Source organism: Scyliorhinus torazame, chromosome 2, assembly GCF_047496885.1.
Source record: "Scyliorhinus torazame isolate Kashiwa2021f chromosome 2, sScyTor2.1, whole genome shotgun sequence".
In the NCBI taxonomy this organism is placed as follows: domain Eukaryota; kingdom Metazoa; phylum Chordata; class Chondrichthyes; order Carcharhiniformes; family Scyliorhinidae; genus Scyliorhinus; species Scyliorhinus torazame.
In genome coordinates this window covers 332668551-332689647 of record NC_092708.1, presented here as the reverse complement: position 1 = coordinate 332689647, position 21097 = coordinate 332668551, and the positions used below count along the sequence as shown (strand labels likewise).

The 21097-nt window shown below is 54.7% G+C and overlaps 1 protein-coding gene across 1 annotated transcript in view; it reads right to left on the bottom strand.

The window, feature by feature from the left end:
* The window catches only part of LOC140407437 (kinesin-like protein KIF28), a 343852-nt gene that overhangs the window by 173812 nt on the left and 148943 nt on the right, over nt 1-21097 (bottom strand). Inside the window, exons 12-16 of the mRNA XM_072494929.1 lie at nt 15810-15952; nt 5069-5190; nt 4444-4534; nt 3919-3979; nt 2030-2153 (exon numbers count right to left, since the gene is read on the bottom strand). Of these exons, the coding sequence (XP_072351030.1) occupies nt 2030-2153; nt 3919-3979; nt 4444-4534; nt 5069-5190; nt 15810-15952 (541 nt within the window). The remainder of the gene's footprint in view (nt 1-2029; nt 2154-3918; nt 3980-4443; nt 4535-5068; nt 5191-15809; nt 15953-21097) is intronic.

Sequence of the window (21097 nt, the reverse complement as noted above, 5' to 3'; positions counted from 1 at the left end):
GTGAGTCACAGCACTCGGCTGCCTCAGTTTTTTTATTTGAACAGCTTCCAGAGGCAGTGAGTCCAACTCTATCCAGTCCGCACCCCCATGAGATGAAAATACAGTAGAGCGGCCTCTTTAAAGGGGCAGAACTGCCCAATTTAACCTTCCTCAATGACAGTCCGACCCGGGTGTTCTGACCACTACTTGTCCATTAGTATTATTGCTAAAATTGAGCATTCCAGTCATGGTCATATTGCTTTTTGTGAATGCTAGCTGTGAACAAAGCTGCCTGCCACATTTCCGACATTGTAAATAGTGGCTATAATTCAAAGATACTTCATTGGCGGTACCTCACATCAGGATATCCTGGGAAAATGAATGGAGCTTTACAAATTTAACTGCCAGCACACCAAAGTTACAAATCGTGATAGTAAAAGTTAGTTTAACTTCAAGCAGACATTATATAGTCGAGTCAAATACATCTCAAGTAGCGACTTGAAAAGAGCTCGATTTGGAGTATTGTTTGGTATGGATGTGACACTTGGACATTACAGAAAGAGGCAGCCAACGTTTAAAAAATTTGTTCATGGGCATCGCTGGTTAGGCCAGTATTTATTCCCATCGCTAATTGCCCTTGAGAAGGTGAGGGTGGGCTGCCTTCTTGAACCGCTGCAGTCCATGTATCGTTGGAACACTCCGTGCTCTTAGGGAGGTAGTTCCAAGATTTTGATCCAGCAACAGCGAAGGAACAGCGATATATTTCCAAGTCAGGATGGTGTGTGAGTTGGAGGAAGCTTGCAGGTGGTGGGGTTCCCATGCATCTTCTGCCCTTTTCCTGCTAGGTGGTAGTGCTCGCCGGTTGGTAGGTGCTGTTTAAGGAGCCTTGGTCAGTTTACTTAGCTCTGTCTATCACACACTGCTTATGTTGTTTGGCATGTCCTGTGTCGTAGCTTCACCAGGTTGACACCACATTTTTAGATATGCCTTGTGCTGCTTCTGACATGGCCTCCTGCACACTTCATTGAACTAGGGTTGAATACCAGACTTGATGGTATAGGTAGAGTGGGGAATATGCCGGGCCATGAAATTACAGCTTGTGGTTGAATATGGTTCTGCTACCGCTGGTGGCCCACAGCACCTCATGGCTGACATTTTGAGTTGCTGGACCTATTGAAGTCTATCCCACTTAGCACGGGTGGTAGTGCTGCAACATAACAAAGGATACCTCAATGCGAAGGCAGGACTTTGTCTCCACAAGTAGTGTGTGGTGGTCACTAATACTGCCCTGGACAGATGCATCTGTGACAAATAGATTGGTGAGGAAGAGGTCAAGGAAGTTTTTTCCACTTCTCAGTTCCCTCACCACCTTCCAAAGACCAAGACAAGCTATTATATCCTTTAGGACTCGGCCAGCTGGGGCAGTAATGGTGCTACCAGGTCACTCTTGCTGATGGACGTTGAATTTACCCACCCAAAGTTCATTCTCTCCCCTTGTCACTCACAGTGCGTCTCTCACTTGTAGGGGCGCTGATTCATCAGAGACGTAATGGAGGCACCGGCAGCACGGTGGCGCAGTGGTTAGCACTGCTGCCTCACACCGCCGAGGTCCCAGGTTCAATCCCAGCTCTGGGTCACTGTCCATGTGGAGTTTGCACATTCTCCCCGTGTTTGCGTGGGTTTCGCCCCCACAACCCAACAATGTGCAGGGTAGGTGGATTGGCCACGCTAAATTGCCCCTTAATTGGAAATAATGAATTGGGTACTCAAAATTTAAAATAAAAAAGAGACGCCATGGAGGGAAGATTACATGGAAAAAGAGGACGATGATGGAAACAAAATGAGTGCTGGGTGGCTTGAAAATTGACGGAAGGTATTGGAAAATGAACAAACTGACACTAAATAGGGAGACAATGAGAAAATGACAATGGACCAAGGGCCTTCAGCAGGCACACACATGATGTTGATTATATAGTAAAGTTATGTCTGTAAAGTTTCACAAATGATACTACAGGTAGAATATTCATGCACGTGGAGTTGTTGAACTTACGAGATGATGTAGCTGATATTTTGTTAGAATAGGTACTCCATTGGCTGTAACCTTGGCCTTGTTTACGGGCTCAAGTACCACTTTGTCATCGCAAACAGTAAGCAAGGCATGCTTGTCCAGAATCCTAAAAATTCAAGGCAAACCCAGACAGTGGTGAGTATTTTCAAATATTCCGTTTTAATGCGGTTTACCGCATTAATTGATCACGTCCAAATTTTCCTTATGCATGTATTCACTTTACTTTTCAGAAGTGGCATCACAGCCCTGGCAATATGGAGAAGGAGCGAAATAACAGAAGGCCACTCTCTGCTATTCACTTTTATGTGCGGCACGGTGGCACAGTGGTTAGCACTGTTGCTTCACAGCACCAGGGTCCCAGGCTTGATTCCCGGCTTGGGTTGCTGTCTGTGTGGAGTCTGCACGTTCTCCCAGTGTCTGCGTGGGTTTCTTCCGGATGTTCCGGTTTCCTCTCACAAGTCCCGAAAGACGAGCTTGTTAGGTGAATTGGACATTCTGAATTCTCCCTCTGTGTACCCAAACAGTCGCCGGAGTGTGGCGACAAGGGGCTTTTCACAGTAAATTGATTGCAGTGTTAATGCAAGCCTACATGTGACAATAATAAAGATTATTATTATTACTAGGTTATGTCACAATTTGCTGCACTTGACAATCTCCGGGCATCTTGGAACAGTCGAGCTCTAAAAGAATGTTGGAAGTCTATGAATCTTGTACATGAAAGTGTGTATTGTGGGGATAGAGGCACAACATAAAAAGTGGAAAGATTAATAAGCAATTGACAAAATGATCCATTGCAAATCAAATGTTCCAGTTATCCCAAAAATAATTTACTTTGATGTTGAGGCAGCTTTGAAGGGGAACCACTGGGCAACCACAGCGCTTAATGAAATCAGGAATAATGTCTGCTGCCCAAACAAATCAGTCTCCTTCCTTATAATGTAGTTAGGAACTCCATTGTAATTTCAATGGGCATCTTGCAACATGTGTGTGGTGCAGGTTCCGGCCATGTGTACTCAGATTGAGCACCCTGACTGCCGCTGATCACTCAGAAAAAGGCCTGGAACTCACCTGCTAGGCCTCACCTTTCCAATTCTCAGGATCTACCAGCTGTTATTACTGGCATTCCAACTGGCCAATGTTCCTCGTGGTCCAAAACAGGCAAGCTGCCTCGTGGAGCCTACTTGGCATCCATAGTGTGCCAGTCTGACTCAATATGACAACTATCTCTTAACCAAATAGATAGACAACTCTGAGCCCAATAGGAAAAAAAAAACAGTTTGGACCAGCATCTTTATTTCCCAGTTTTTATTGGTGTTCCATGTTAAGGTATACAAGACCAGTTCAGACCAGGCCATTTTTTTAACTGTAGTTTTAATTTGTTTGTTTTACAGTAAATTTTGTTTATGGGCAGCAGGGTAGCACAGTGGCTAGCACTATGCTTCACAACTTCAGGGTCCCAGGTTCGATTGGGTCACTGTCTGTGCGGAGTCTGCACGTTCTCCCTGTGTCTGCATGGGTTTCCTCCGGGTGCTCCGGTTTCCTCCCACAGTCCAAAGATGTGTGGGTTAGGTGGATTGGTCACGCTTAGTGTCCAAAAAGGTTAGGCGGGGGTACTGGGTTACGGGGATAGGGTGGAGGTGTGGGCTTAAGCAGGGTGCTCTTTCCAAGGGCCAGTGCAGACTCGATGGGCCGAATGGCCTCCTCCTGCACTGTAAATTTTATAATTCTATGATTCCTTCTGGCAAGTGTGCTCCACAAGCTAAAATCTAGGCACAGGACTTTCAATAGGCTATAAAACTGCACTAAACTTAAATTTTCCTCATTACGCATGTCAACAATAGGAGAGAACTCATTCCCTAGGTTTCACTTACCCCAGTCCTTTCAAAACAATGTCCTGCTCTAAACCAATGGTTCGTCCAATTGCAGAAATTCCTGAAATATTTAAATAAAGTTTTTGGCTTCACTGCCCAGTAGCCATAATCATAGCACACTAACGCATTCTAGCTACCTGCCTGGCACACAGCAAGAAGTCAGTTTATTCGACTGCAAATGAGAGTCAGGACCTCGCTAAGTGCTGTTAGCCACAGGGAATGCATGCAGAAATCTCTCTGAATGCTGAGTACTGTATAAGGTTATAATCGTGTGATTCTGTTCTCTTTGTTTTAACTCTTTCAGGCATGAAGCAATTGTGAGTGTTTCAAAACAGCATTAAATACTTCAGCAGTCAGATTAAAACAGATTGGGTCCCTTCACACTATGACAAGCTTGTTTCTCTGCCTTAGCAGCAATACGCCATTATAAATGCATAAGGTGATTAAAAGTCTTGCAAACTGATCAGTGTTACTCTCGCACCACTAGTCATACATAACGGAGATGTTCTCAAAGCTTTTCCCTACCATGATGAATAAAGTGTCGAACCACCCCTGACAATTGGGGATCTTCATTAACATTCAGGAAATATGGAAACTCTGACACCATTTTCTCTTCCTAAAAAATAAAAATGATTGGTTACGGTTCCATTCTCTAATTTCTTTTTGCAGTGAAGGGCAAACCTCATTGCTGCTTCAACGGGAGATTCGTTCGAAATCAATATTCACAGATGTAACGCGATCTTAATTGCTCGTACTTAATGTTTTTAAATTGCTTTGCCAGGCTTTGCCTTTCCACAACCAGAATGACCTGCACACATAGGCATTAGCCCCGGTGGAAAGAGATTCAACATTTATTTAATTTTCGTGCTACATTGAACTTGAAGAATTTTTAAACGGATCAATTCTGTTTCACTTCATGAGCTGTAAATTCTTATGCCTGTGCTCTTTTGAAAATAACATGCAAATCAAAGATGGAAACGCCATATGAAATGAGCTGTAAACTCCCAAGAAAGAAAAGAGATAAAGCTCTGAATGCATCTAAAGAGGATAGTCGCGGAACCTTCCATGTAATACTGCTGTAGTGAAATACCGCAAGATTTGCTTAAAATGTCTGTATAATATACAATAAGATACATACACAAATGATTACCTTTGTAATACTGCTGTATTGCTGCTCCCATTCTCTTTTTGCTTCTTCTAGTCTCTGTTGCCATGATTTCTGCATCTCTTTCAACTGCTGTTCGTTGTCCACAATTAGTCTTTTAAGCACCTCTGTATTGAATGATACATGTTATTTTTCCAATCGGGAGTTTCAGGTTAAGATCACAAGCCTTACAAGCTGAATGCTACAACTAAGGCTCTACTTTTATAGCTTTTCACACATGTGGCATCACATCTGCAAAGATGTGAAGTTATTTTAGAAATTAAAGAAAGACATTTCCGGAGTTGACGGTTCAGTGAATTTAAGAAAGTCAGAATCTGAAGAGGTGTTAATCCCGGAAATGCAGAGTCATAGAATCGTACAGCGCAGAAAAGGCCCTCTGCGCCGGTCAAAAACAACAATTGTATTTTTTTTTCAATTTCCAATTAAGGGGCAATTTAGCGTGGCCAATCCACCTACCCTGCACATCTTTGGGTTGTAAGGGTGAGACCCACAGAGGCATGTGGAGAATTTAAAACAAATATATTTAGAGTACGCAATTCTTTTTTTTTCCATTTAAAGGGGCAATTTAGCCTGGTCAATCCACCCACCCTGCACATCTTTGGGTTGTGGGGGAGAGACCGTGCAGACACGGGGAGAATGTGCAAACTCCACACGGGCCGGGATCGAACCTTGGTCCCCGGCGGCGTGAGGCAGCAGTGCTAACCACTACACCACCCTGCCTGCCACAGCTAACCATTCTAATCCCATTTTACAGCACGTGGCCCATAGCATTGTATACCCTGGGATCGCAAGTGGACATCTAAATACTTCTTAAATGTTATGAGGGTCGCTGCCCCCACCACCCTTTCAGGCAGCGAATTCCAAACTCCCACCACCCTCTGGGTAAAAAAGTTCAGAGGAATTGCAATGAACACACAGCTGGTATATGAACTGGAAATAAATGACTAATGCAGTATGAAGTATTGTTCCCGATTATTTTTTTAAAATAAATTTAGAGTATCCAATTCATTTTTTTCTAATTAAGGGGCAATTTAGCGTGGCCAATCCACCTACGGGGAGAATGTGCAAACTCCACACGGACAGTGACCCAAAGCCAGGATCGAACCTGGGACCTCGGCGCCGTGAGGCAACCGTGCAAACCACTTGTGCCACTGTGCTGCCCTTTGTTCCCGATTATACGGTGGCAAGGTGGCACAATGGTTAGCACTGCTGCCTCACAGCTGCAGGGTCCCAGGTTCAATTCTGGCCTCGGGTGACTGTCTTGTGGAGTTTTCACTTTCTCCCCATGTCTCTGTGGGTTTCCTCCGGGTGCTCCGGTTTCCTCCCACAGTCCAAAGATGTGCAGGTTAGGTGGATTGGCCACGCTAAATTGCCCTTCCTGTCCAAAAAAGATTAGATGGGGTTACTGGGATAGGGTGGAGGTGAGAGCTTAGGTAGGGCGATCTTTCCATGGGCCGGTTCAGACTCGATGGGCCGAATGGCCTCCTTCTGTACAGTAAATTCTATGATTCTATGAATATGATTGAAAACATCCTTCATCCAGCAGCAATTAACCTCAAATTAATGTTGGTATGCAATGAATAAGGGCAAAAATGTCATAGACTCCAAAATAAGCGCAGGATCAGAATGCGCAATAAAACCCACATCCATTCCTTTGATAAAGGTAACACACAGGCTCCATGCTGCCCGCTGATTTAAATAACTGGAGCATGCAGACAGTGCTAACCATGCTGTCGAGTGGCTATATGCCTGAGCAATGAGTGCAAAATTGTGAAAAGCTTGCTCACACTGTTAAAGCTGGTGGGAATTATGATTGGAGCATGTGGTAGAAGTCATTCTAGATATGATTTTGACATGGGAGAGACACACATGAATGATACAACATCCCAGAAAGCTGACTCCAAGATTTTCCAGTGTTAAAGTGGAGGCCTCGGGGCAGCAGGTGATGAAGAGCAGAGATGCCATCTATCCATCTGGTGAGAATGAATTAAATGTATTCTGCTCTCTTTTCATGCGGGACCTCAGTGACTTCCTTATACAACTGTGGACAGTGAACAGGGAGATGTTGGAAAAGTTGCTAGTTTCAGCCCGGGAGGAGCTAGATGCCAAAAAGCTTCATGCAAATGGACACCTTCACAGTCACTGGCAAAGCTACCCTCGTCCTTTCTTAAAGTTGCAGGTCTGCCTACATCAAGTGCCAAGTTTTGGTAGAGAACTCCTCAATGAAGTGGAGACATCAGCATTCTGCTCCTCACTGAAGTAGATGAATTATTCCATGAAAATTCTGAGTGGACTTGGCTTCTTCCTTGGAGCCCTTGTCCCCATCCTTCACCTCCTCACACGTCGAGCAATTTGTCCTCCTCTGTGTCACCTGTGCTGATTCTCCCTGCCACCATCTTGCAAGCCAAGGGGAACTATCTCTGGGAGCAGGTGACATGAAGTCAGAACCAAGGCCATTCACCACGCAACACACCACTGCTTGTAAACTTTAGCAACTTCAACAACCGGTACAAACCAGTACAACTACTAACTAACACAATCAGCAAAATGTGAAAACAATTGAGAAGCCCTTTAAATAGCACTGGCGGAGACCCTACTGCCAAACTCACAATCAGTTACATAGACATAGAATTTACAGTGCAGAAGGAGGCCATTCGGCCCGTCAAGACTGGACCAGCTCTTGGAAAGAGCACCCTACCCAAGGTCAACACCTCCACCCAGTCCCCATAACCCCACCCAACACTAAGGGCAATTTTGGACACTAAGGGCAATTTATCATAGCCAATCCACCCAACCTGCACATCTTTGGACTGTGGGAGGAAACCGGAGTACCCGGAGGAAACGCACGCAGACACGGGGAGGATGTACAGACTCCGCACAGACAGTGACCCAAGCCGGAATCGAACCTGGGACCGTGGAGCTGTGAAGCAATTGTGCTATCCACAATGCTACCGTGCTGGTTAAGAGACTGCGTTAGCTGGAGTGATTATCTTTTTAAACAGTCAGTGGAGTAAGTGACCTGAAATACCTGCGCCCGTCTTGGTGTACTCCCGCTGACGTCTTAGGGTAGTCTATCAAGGGGGCAGCACGGTGGTATGCCACCCCACCACATCCAAAGCCATATTCCATTGGGATCATTCCCCTGTTTGATCTCAGCCAAGATTCTATTTTGACAGACTATCCATTTAAAAAAAAATTTAGAGTACCCAATTTTTTTTTTCCAATTAAGGGGCAATTTAGCATGGCCAATCCATCTAACCTACACATCTTTGTGTTGTGGGGGTGAAACCCACGCAGACACGGAGAGAAGGTGCAAACTCCACACGGACAGTGACCCAGGGCCGGGATTCCGAACCTGGGTCCTCAGCACGTAGTCCCAGTGCTAACCACTGCGCCACCGTGCGGTATAAATATCTCCCACTTTCTCTGCCTTTTAGCTTTGACAAAGGGTCATCTGGACTCGAAATGTTAGCTCTTTTCTCTCCTTACTGATGCTGTCAGCGCTGCTGAGATTTCCCAGCATTTTCTCTTTTGGATTCCAGGGCGAAATTCTCAGTTATCGGCGCAAAAAACGGCGCAAATCCCACTTGCGTCACGTCATAAAAATGGGCCGATAGTCTCCGGCCCGAAATGGGCTAGCAGCGACGTGACGGGATCCGCGCTTGCGCAATGGTTCACGCCGTGCAGCATCATACGCGCTGCACGGCGTGACGGCTCATAAGGCCGCGCAGCTCCCCCCCCCCACCCGACCGGAACACCCGACCGCAACACCCGACTGGATGGCTAGCCGTCGCTCAGCCCCGAGGTTCGAGTCACGCGATGTGGAGGCGCTCCTGGACGCGGTGGAGCAGAGGAGGGACGCCCTGTATCCCGGGCACGGCCGCAGAGTTGCCCCACGCCACAGCCGGCGTCTGTGGAGGGAAGTGGCAGAGGTCGTCACCGCTGCGGCCCTGACACCACGGACAGGCACCCAGTGCCACAAGAAGGTGAACGACCTCGTCAGAGCAGGCAGGGTGAGCCTCCCCCATATCCCCCATATCCCCCCTCCCCATATCCCCCCTCCCCCATATCCCCCATATCCCCCCCTCCCCCATATCCCCCCTCCCCATACCCCCCTCCCCCATATCCCCCCTCCCCCATATCCCCCCTCCCCCATATGCCCCCTCCCCCATATGCCCCCTCCCCCATATCCCCCCCTCCCACATATAGCCCCCTCCCCCATATCCCCCACTCCCCCATATCCCCCCTCCCCATAACCCCCTCCCCCATATCCCCCATATCCCCCCTCCCCATATCCCCCCTCCCCCATACCCCCCTCCCCCATATCCCCCATATCCCCCCTCCCCCATATCCCCCCCTCCCCCATATCCCCCCTCCCCCATATCCCCCCTCCCCCATAGCCCCCCTCCCCCATATCCCCCCTCCCCCATATCCCCCATATCCCCAAGTGAATCCAGCCCTAACCTTAACCTCTGCAATGCACGCGCAACCGATGGCGTGCATTCATATACCTGCCTAACACTGTTGCCTTTTACCCCTGCCACCACCCCCCCCCCCCCCCCCACAGGAGAAGCGCGCACACAACAATAGGGAGCATGTGAGGACTGGAGGAGGGCCCGCTGATGAGAGGCCACTGACCGTACACGAGGAAAGGGCCCTGGAACTGGCTGGCGGACCTGAGGACCGGGAGGTTGCTGATGCAGAGGTCAGGGCCCCACGAGCAAGTGAGCCACCAACAGCCCGTCCCCATATCCCCCCTCCCCTATATCCCCCTCCCCCGTATCACCTGATCACTGCCTGATGTCTAACCATGCATGCTTCATTGTGTATCGCAGGACCAAACGTCCAGGCACCCATCCCCGCAGATGCACACCGCCCGCAGGATGCCCCTCGGAGACCACAGGAGACGGAGAGACCCGCACCCTCCAGCATGCGACGCCCGCAGGATGCCCCTCGCACACCACGGGAGACGGAGAGACCCGGACCCTCCAGCATGCGACGCCCGCAGGATGCCCCTCGGAGACCACGGGAGACGGAGAGACCCGCACCCTCCAGCATGCGATGCCCGCAGGATGCCCCTCGCACACCACGGGAGACGGAGAGACCCGGACCCTCCAGCATGCGACGCCCGCAGGATGCCCCTCGGAGACCACGGGAGACGGAGAGACCCGGACCCTCCAGCATGCGACGCCCGCAGGATGCCCCTCGCACACCACGGGAGACGGAGAGACCTGGAGCAACAGGGAGACGACACCCCCGTCACGTGCGGGAGCGACCACCCAGCGATGAGGGGGGCAGCCACAGGCCCCCGTCACATCCGAGCCAGGACACCACTACCCAGGACACCACTACCCAGGACACCCCTACCCGGGACACCACTACCCAGGACACCCCTACCCGGGACAGCACTACCCGGGACAGCACTACCCGGGACAGCACTACCCGGGACAGCACTACCCGGGACAGCACTACCCAGGACACCCCTACCCGGGAAGACGAAATACCGGACAGTGACTCAGAGTGGATGGGTGGAGACGAACCCCCACCCCAAAGTGCCATGGACTCAGAGTGGGACGAAGACCACGACACAACGCCACTGCTGTCACCAACACCCTCCACCATCGCAGAAACACTCACCACGGTTGGGCACTTTAGTGATGAGGCGTCTGGTACACTCACTGGTGCGCACAACACAGCCGTCCCGGTACAGCAGGTGGAGGTAGGAGCAGCAGAGGGACCGGGCGGTCGGAGGGCAGCCCAGGCCAAGCGAACATCTGCCGCCCAGATGGATCCCGGGTTCCTGCAGTTACCACACCCACACATAGATCCGATGCAACCACCGACACGGAGACGAGCGAATAGGGTGACGGGTGGCTTGCGGCGGCTGCGGTCGCAGGTGGAGGAGTCCACCCGCGTCCAGGAGCTGGGAGTGGTCCCGGTCATGCGTGCCACCCAGGCTGACACCGCACGGGTGGCGTCCGCGGTGGAGGCAATGGGTGCGACGGTGTCAGACATGGGGAACGGTTTGCGAGGCCTGGGGCCTTCCGTGCAGGCGGCGTCTGTGGCCCAGGAAATGGCTGCCCTCTCACAGTAGGCCATGAGCCAGTGCCAGCGCCAGATGGCAGAGGCGCTCAACGCCATAGCCCAGTCTCAGCAGGCCATGGCCCAGTCTCAGCAGGCCATAGCCCAGTCTCTGCAGGCCATGGCCCAGTCTCTGCAGGCCATGGCCCAGTCTCAGCAGGCCATCGCTGAGGGCATCGGCGCCAGTGGCCATGTGCGAGCCGGCGTCGCACTGTCACAGACAGGGTTCGACAACCCCCTGGGCTCCATGGCTGCAAACCTGCAGACCCCTGTCGATACCAGCATGGGCCTCCAGGACTGGCAGCGCCAGATGTCGGGGGCGCGTCGGATGGCCAGTCCGTTCGCATCCCCCACCCATGTAGAGGCCTGGGGGCCATCGGGCACCCCGAGGGAGGAGGAGGTGGTGTGGTCCGTCCCGGCTCCCTCTGTAGGGGAGGTCCCGGTACACCGCGACACCTCGGACTCCCCCCCTTCCGTCCCAGGTGCATCGGGTGGGCAACGGGCAGGACAGGCTGGCAGCTCGCCATCCCAGTCGCCCGGGCCGCAGCCTGGCCCATCTAGGCCAGGACGCCCCAGGAAACGGCCGCCAAAGGGATCCAGTGTCAGAGGGCAGGAATCACAGGAGTCCACCTCCAGTTCTGCTGTACCGTCTGGGGAACCACGTAGACGTAGTCAAAGGGCCCGTAAGGCCAAACAATTAGACACTGAGTAAGTTGGCACGGGTGCAGGGCACAGATGAGTTTTAGGGGCTAGGGCACGTGCATGAACTCCTTTGGTTATTAAAGTCAATGTTACACCTACCGAAGCTGCCTTTGTGCTCTGTCCAAAGTGTGCGGGCGTGTCATGTACGTTGAGCGCAAGTGTGTGTGTGACGGGTGGTCTTACCTCAGCCCCAGGTGAGTCTGCCCCCTTCCCCCTGGGCCGCCATCAACATCCCCCGGGCAGAGGACGGGATCGTGCGCTGCAGTGTCACAGCCGCATGCAGGGATGGTCCGGGTGGATGGTGGTACTGTGGCCATGGGTCAGACATAGTCCAACGATGTAGAGCCAGGAGCTCATCGGAGGCAGGTTGTCATCATCCTCCATGGCCTGCGATAGACACGCGTCCACCCGCAACTGGGTGAGCCCGGCCCGTTGTGCCGCCGGTGGATCGGCAATTGGGGGGGGGGGGGTGGTGTGCATGCGGGTGGGATGTGTGGGGTTGGGGAGGGGGGTGAGGGTGCTGGGTGGGTGGATGGGTGGGGGGTGTGGGTGGTCGGCTGTTGTCATGGTGTGAGGTCTGTGGCCATACTACCCGATTCCCACGCCCATCTAGTCAGTGAAGCGGGCGTCTATCAGTCTGTCCCGTGCCCGCTGGGCCAGCCGGAAACGGTGGACAGCCACCCGCCTGTGTCTACCCCGTCTGCCCTGACCATTGCCCCCATCCCCCTCATCTGGGGAGGACTGGGCCTCTTCCTGCTGCTCCTCCACTCCGCCCTCCTCTGCCTGCGGCACATCGTCCCTCTGCTGGGCTATGTTGTGCAGGGCGCAGCACACCACAATGATGCGGCCGACCCTATCTAACCGATACTGGAGGGCGCCCCCAGAGAGGTCCAGGCACCTGAAACGCATCTTCAGCACGCCAAAGCACCTCTCGATCACTCCCCTTGTCGCTACATGGGCATCATTGTAGCGGTTCTCCGCCTCATTGCGTGGCCTCCGTATAGGCGTCATCAGCCACGATCGCAATGGGTAGCCCCTGTCGCCCAGCAACCAGCCCCTCAGCCGGGGATGGCGTCCCTCGTACATGCCGTGGATGGATGACCGCGACAACACGAATGAGTCATGTACACTGCCTGGGTGACGGGTGCAGACGTGCAGGATCATCATGCGGTGGTCGCAGACCACCTGTACGTTCATTGAATAGGTCCCCTTCCTATTAGTGAACACGGCCCTGTTATCTGCAGGTGGCCGCACGGCGACGTGCATCCCATCGATCGCGCCCTGGACCATGGGGAACCCGGCAACGGCAGAGAAGCCCACGGCCCGGGCATCTTGGCTGGCCCGGTCCACGGGGAAGCGGATGTAGCGGTGCGCCATGGCATAAAGGGCATCTGTCACTGCCCGGATGCACCGATGCACCGATGTCTGCGATATGCCGGACAGGTCCCCACTCGGTGCCTGGAATGACCCTGTTGCATAAAGGTTCAGGGCCACCATAACCTTGACGGACACGGGGAGAGGGTGCCCCCCGCCAGTGCCACGTGGTGACAGGTGTGCCAGCAGGTGGCAGATGTGTGCCACGGTTTCCCGCCTCATCCGGAGTCTCCTCCTGCATTCCCGGTCCATGAGGTCCTGGTATGACTGCCGGGGCCGGTACACACGGGGCGCCTGCCCCTCTGCGGCAGCCTGCGCCGCCTCTCTGGCACGCTCCTCCTCCTCCTCATCCAGGGCAACATAGACATGAGCGGCTGCCACCACGGCGGCCAACATCGCTGGATGGTCTGAAAACATGACGGCCTGGTGGGGGGGAGGGGAACGACGACATGTCATCATTGCCCATATCCCCTCCTCCCCGCAGCCAGGTGGCATGGACCGCATGGGTCCAACTGTTGGAGGCTGGCACCTGGCCAGGTGGACCAACTCATTTGCCATCCCATCACCCACCCCAGCACGGACCCCCTCCCAAACCCCCAACCTCCACCCCAGCACGGAACCCCCCCCCAACCTCCACCCCAGCACGGACCCCCCCCCCCCCAACCTCCACCCCGGCACGGACCCCCTCCCCAACCTCCACCCCAGCACGGACCCCCCCCAACCCCCAACCTCCACCCCAGCACGGACCCCCCCTCCCAACCTCCACCCCAGCACGGATCCCCCCCCCAACCTCCACCCCAGCACGGACCCCCCCCCAACCTCCACCCCGGCACGGACCCCCCCCCAACCTCCACCCCAGCACGGACCCCCCCCCCAACCTCCACCCCGGCACGGACCCCCTCCCCAACCTCCACCCCAGCACGGACACCCCCCCAACCTCCACCCCGGCACGGACCCCCCCCCCAACCTCCACCCCGGCACGGACCCCCTCCCCAACCTCCACCCCAGCACGGACCCCCCCCCAACCCCCAACCTCCACCCCAGCACGGACCCCCCCCAACCCCCAACCTCCACCCCAGCACGGACCCCCCCTCCCAACCTCCACCCCAGCACGGACCCCCCCCCAACCTCCACCCCAGCACGGACCCCCCCCCCAACCTCCACCCCGGCACGGACCCCCCCCCCAACCTCCACCCCAGCACGGACCCCCCCCAACCTCCACCTCAGCACGGACCCCCCCTCCCAACCTCCACCCCAGCGCGGACCCCCCCCAACCTCCACCCCAGCACGGACCCCCCCCCAACCTCCACCCCGGCACGGACCCCCCCCCCAACCTCCACCTCAGCACGGACCCCCCCCCCAACCTCCACCCCGGCACGGACCCCCCCCCCCAACCTCCACCCCAGCACGGACACCCCCCCAACCTCCACCCCGGCACGGACCCCCCCCCCAACCTCCACCCCGGCACGGACCCCCTCCCCAACCTCCACCCCAGCACGGACCCCCCCCCCAACCCCCAACCTCCACCCCAGCACGGACCCCCCCCAACCCCCAACCTCCACCCCGGCACGGACCCCCTCCCGGCACTCCCCCGGAGCCCAGCCTACTCTAACCACCCCCCCCCCCCCCCCCGCCGCACACACACACAAGCCGAGACACACCTCTCCTCACGCAATCAGTCTGCGGCCACGCCATTTCCTGCCCAGAGCCAACCCCCCAGGCCGTTAGTCACCTCCTCGCTGGTCGGCGTGAGCCTGGAGCACCGGGCCACGCCGATGAAAAGGAGGTTTGATTGACGTCGACGTGAACGGTCATCACGTCGACGGGACTTCGGCCCATCCGGAAGGGAGAATATCGGCAGGCCGAAAATCGGCTGCCTTGCGCAGACCCGTGACATTCTCCGCGGCAGCGGCGCCATTAACGCCCCGCCGACTTTTCTCCCTTCGGAGACTTCGGCGGGGGCGGGGGCGGGATTCACGGCGGCCAACGGCCATTCTCCGACCCGGCGGGGGGTCGGAGAATGACGCCCCAGATTCCAGCATCCGCAGTAATTTGCTTTTATTCAGTCGTGATAAGCCCCCTAGGCAATCATGTGGTTAATTAATCCTAAACTAAGGTCTGAATGCCGAGTATGCTTTTACTTCAATTGTTGATGAGCATCATGCTGAACTGACAAAATGAATGACTGTAATTTAGAATAGCAGTGCAAGAGGGCTGTTTAGCACAGGGGCTAAATTGCTGGCTTTGAAAGCAGACCAAGGCAGACCAGCAGCACGGTTCAATTCCTGTAACAGCCTCCCCGAACAGACGCCAGAATGTGGCGACGAGGGTATTTTTACAGTCACTTCATTGAAGCCTACTTGTGACAATAAGCAATTTTCATTTCAAGGGCAGTAGAAAATACCTATACATTCTTCAATCAGCCCACTAGGTATCACGACATTCACTTATTTATGATTACTTACCATTTCACTGGAATATTTGATGCTATAATATTGTCTTTTCAATAAACTTTCAAATATCTCCTCAGTAGGAGTCCAACCAATGTGCAGTAAAGTAATGAACCAACCTTGCTCATCAATGTGGATATCGCCTGCTTTCTCCAGGTTGGCAATTCTCGCCTGCAACCTGGTATTATCCTCTTTCAGATCTATGAGAAGTTGTTTGGTTAGGCTTTCATTAATCACAGCTCGGTTCTGGATATTCTTAGCTCTATAAAGACAAAAAAATGCGCATGATGTGTGTGCCATTAGGCATGCCCATGTATTGTTATAATGCATTATATTGCACAACATCAGGTCTTCATTGAGCAGGTAATCTTGTTGCACTGAAGGTGAGCACAGGAAAGGATGTTGTGATGTTACTTGTACCATTCCTATTAGGAATTCCATGTGGGTGAAGATAGAAATATAAGAGCTGGAATTCTCGGTTTGGAAGACTTAGAGCGGGATTCTTCATCCAGAGACGCCAGATTCGCGAATTGTGATCGGTGAGGAGAATCGGGCGTCAGCCGAAAGTCGAGGTCGGAGCCAGGCGCCGAATGGAACGCCATGCTACGGCGCCTCAATAGCGGCGTGACTGCGGTCCACACTGCGCGATGGCATGGGCATGCAAAATGTACAGTACTTGCAGTAACATCTCATTAACAGCCCGACACAGTAGCCTCCGTTCTCCAGTGATGCTTCTCCTCTGCCAGGCAGACGTGATGACGGCGCGGTTCACCTGTGGTATTTAAAATCGAGAAACAGGCACCATGGCTTCTGAGGGAGAGAGAGAGGAGGCAGGTAATGTTCCCAAAAGCGCAACGGTGAGCTGATAGTTGTGCCGCTCTCCGGGGGGGGAGTCTGCCAGGACCAGGGGACCTTTTATGCCATGGGGTCCTTCCAGGTGCCAAGTGGGGACCTGTCTGGGATCTTCCAGGCCTCTGTGCACAGTAGCATCAATGGAGGCCCTGTATGCCCATGTGGCACAATATGTCAACCTGAATATGACCCAACCCACCAATTACCCGGGCAGTGAGATTCGCCGTCATCGCTAGGATTCTTCAGGTCCAGCGGGTGGTCGACGGGACGCATGTCTCCTGGCGAGCACTGCCGCATGAGGGGGTGCCCTTCACAAGCTGAAAGGGATTCCACTCCCTCAATGTGCAGTCGGTGTATGACCACCAGCTGCACATTGTGGTGGTATGTATTAGGGGTAATACGGTACACCACGTGCCGACAGGCTATTGGTGGAGGGATACTAGGTCCTGATAGGATCTGCCACCTACTGGACTCCACCCAGAAATGCCGGTATAAGAACCCAGCTTTTCCCTCCATTTCCCTCAGCAGCTGCATTCTGTAACCACGCTGCTGGGGATAAAGTTCTGCTTAATAAAGCCTTCAATTGACATTACCTCAACCTGCCTTGCGTCATATTGACGGTGCATCATGCATATTTGCGCCCAGTATCCAGGCAGCGTGCACGACGCCATCATCCTGGCACAATTGACGATGCCCGACACCTTTCAGGTGCTCCCCCGTGTGAATTGGGTTGGCTCCTGGGTGACAGGGATTATCTGCTGCAGTCTTGGCTGATGATGTCTACCTGGAGGCCTCAGAGCAATCCAGAGGCCCGATATAACAGCGCCCATGCAGTGACCAGGAGCGTCATCGAGCGGAGCATCGGCATGTTGAAGATGCAGTTCAAGTGCCTCGACTGCACGAGAGTGGTCCTCCAGTACAGCCCTAGGAGGGTCCCCCACATCGTGATGGCTTGCTGTGTCCTCCAAAACATCGCGCAGAGACGAGTGACACGCTGGAGGAGGAGGATGTTTGCCAGGCCTCGTCCGACGCAGGGGATCAAGATGGGCAGGGCATGAGACCCGGGCATACACAGGGGCTGCACTGTGTATGCATCAGGGCTGCCGTGTAAGGACAATATAATCGTCTCCAGGTTCACCGACTAGGTGGCCAGGCCACCGGCAGTGCAGCCGCCCCGTCCCACCTCACATAACACCACCCCCCACATGGCCACTGACCCCCTCACTTGTCCCCTTCCTGCACTCCACCAGCGCCCCTCAACCCCCTGCACCTACACCCCCCTCTTTGGCTTCCCAGCTGCTTCACTACAGGGTGCTGGCTCTGCGTTGTCAGTATCACTGGATCCGGTCCTATGTGATGGAGGATGATGATAACACGTTCCACGATGAGCTCTGGTGCTCCATTTCGTTTGACTGAGTTTGACAGCAGCGATGAGAAGTTGGTGTGGTGCCCAGGCTGGGGCGGGTGTTACGATGAGAAGTTGGGGTGGTGCCCAGGCTGGGGCGGGGTGTTACGATGAGAAGTTGGTGTGGTGCCCAGGCTGGGGCGGGTGTTACCATGAGAAGTTGGGGTGGTGCCCAGGCTGGGGCAGGTGTTACGATGAGAAGTTGGGGTGGTGCCCAGGCTGGGGCGGGTGTTACGATGAGAAGTTGGTGTGGTGCCCAGGCTGGGGCGGGTGTTACATGAGAAGTTGGGGTGGTGCCCAGGCTGGGGCGGGTGTTACAATGAGAAGTTGGTGTGGTGCCCAGGCTGGGGCGGGTGTTACGATGAGAAGTTGGTGTGGTGCCCAGGCTGGGGCGGGTGTTACGATGAGAAGTTGGTGTGGTGCCCAGGCTGGGGCGGGTGTTACGATGAGAAGTTGGGGGTGGTGCCCAGGCTGGGGCGGGTGTTACGATGAGAAGTTGGTGTGGTGCCCAGGCTGGGGCGGGTGATACGATGAGAAGTTGGTGTGGTGCCCAGGCTGGGGCGGGTGTTACGATGAGAAGTTGGTGTGGTGCCCAGGCTGGGGCGGGTGTTACGATGAGAAGTTGGTGTGGTGCCCAGGCTGGGGTGGGTGTTACGATGAGAAGTTGGTGTGGTGCCCAGGCTGGGGCGGGTGTTACGATGAGAAGTTGGTGTGGTGCCCAGGCTGGGGCGGGTGTTACGATGAGAAGTTGGTGTGGTGCCCAGGCTGGGGCGGGTGTTACGATGAGAAGTTGGTGTGGTGCCCAGGCTGGGGCGGGTGTTACGATGAGAAGTTGGTGTGGTGCCCAGGCTGGGGGCGGGTGTTACGATGAGAAGTTGGTGTGGTGCCCAGGCTGGGGAGGGTGTTACGATGAGAAGTTGGTGTGTGGCGCCCCAGGCTGGGGCGGGTGTTACGATGAGAAGTTGGTGTGGTGCCCAGGCTGGGGCGGGTGTTACGATGAGAAGTTGGGTGGTGCCCAGGCTGGGGCTGGTGATACGATGAGAAGTTGGTGTGGTGCCCAGGCTGGGGCTGGTGTTACGATGAGAAGTTGGTGTGGTGCCCAGGCTGGGGTGGGTGTTACGATGAGAAGTTGGTGTGGCGCCCAGGCTGGGGCGGGTGTTACGATGAGAAGTTGGTGTGGTGCCCAGGCTGGGGCGGGTGTTACGATGAGAAGTTGGTGTGGTGCCCAGGCTGGGGCTGGTGATACGGTGAGAAGTTGGTGTGGTGCCCAGGCTGGGGCGGGTGTTACGGGGTTGCAGCTTGTAGCAGGGGGTCGTCAGCAGGTTCCACCTCGTTGACAGGTGAGTTTTAGGGTTGCGGCTGGGGTTGAGAGACCCCAGATAGATCCGCCATATCGCCAGGTGATCCTGCAAGAGACCAGACAAGACACATGGTTTGATCGTGGGTAGGCATGGTGTGGGGGTGAGGGGTGGCACAATAGCATGGTGGCTAGCACTGTTGCTTCACAGCTCCAGGGTCCCAGGTTCGATTTCCGGCTTGGGTCACTCTGTGTGGAGTCTGCACGTTCTCCCCGTGTGTGCGTGGGTTTCCTCCGGGTGCTCCGGTTTCCTCCCACAAGTCCCGAAAGACGTGCTGTTAGGTAATTTGGACATTCTGAATTCTCCCTCTGTGTACCCGGACAGATGCCAGAATGTGGCAACTGGGGCTTTTCACAGTAACTGCATTGCAATGTTAATGTAAGCCTACTTGTGACAATAAAGATTATCAAAAATTATTATGCCATTGGGGGCTCACTTGGATCTCCAATGCCGCCCTTCATCTCTGCGACTGCCCGCTCTTCAACCCCCACTGACCAGGTCCATGGTCCTCTGCTCTGTGCAGGTGAGGAACTGGAAGTCCGGCAGACCCTCTCCGGTTTTCTTCCAAACGTTGCGGTTGTGGGCCACCTTCTCCTGAGGGGACAGATAGCGCACAGTGTGAAACACTCGGACTCGAGCAGGGGGTCTGCGGCCAGTAGTCTGTGTGTGCAGGACACCCGGCCATGGCGGGCGGTAGGGGTGTTGGCATATGGTGCAGGATGGGGAGCGCGCGGACTGCCAGAGGGTGGGGTTCAAACGCCCTCTGGGAGGGTGGGGGGTTACAAGTGTGTGGGACAGGGGTTGGTGCCAGTGGCACAGTGGTGGTGATGTCATCCTGGCTGGCATAGGGGTTGCCCATACTCACCCTGCATTGCCTACCGGTCCCTGGCAGTGGGGCCCATGGTGCTCATGGCCTCTGCCACCTGCACCCAGGCCCAGTTGATGCCAGGGGGGTAGCAGCCTCCTTCCCAAGGGTGTACAACCCCTCCTCCACGGCACCAATCAATATCACCAGCTCTGCATTGGCAAACCTTGGTGTCGTTCTTCGGGGTGGCACCTTCTTGGCTGGAATGAAAGTGTTGTGGGGAGTGGAGTGCTTATATGCGGCTGCAGCATTTCAGGCTCTTGAGTGCCAATCCCGACCCCAGTGGATCACATGCCAGCATGTGTTGGAATCGCATGGTGCCAGTTCCGGCCCATTAGCATGCCCCAAATGGCTCCGGGACCGGCGGCGCCGTCGGGACTGTAGAACACCCGCAGTTGAGTCCCGTGTCAGTATTTGGTGTCTGAAATGGAGAATCACGCCCCAAGTGTTCCTGCCGGGACTGGATAGCGTGCGATTCACATTTCCATTGCAGTCGCTATTCGGTAAGCGAGTCAGGACATGCAAATGGACAAGCACACTGCAGGCACGAATTGTGAGATGCCCCCCCACCCGGCCCTACGGAATTCGAGCCAAGCAGCCTGACAGCTGGAGCTGCTTTTAACCACTCCAGTTACCACACTCATTGCAGTCACGATGAAGGCTCAGAGAAGACATTCCCCCCCCCCCCCCCCCCCCCCACCGAGTTCGGGAGTCCAAGATGGGCCCACAGTTCCATGCCAGTGAGGCGAGGAGGGGCACCCCTTTCTTCAGGGTGGGCCGCAAACCCAACCCCACCCTCCAGAACAGCACCAGGTAGGAGGTGGCAAATGCAGTCTGCACTGTCAGCTTCACCAGGACGAGGCAGCTGGTGATCCCGTGGAGTGGGGGCCACTTTTTAGACCTCTGCCATGGAAGGGCAGAGAACCT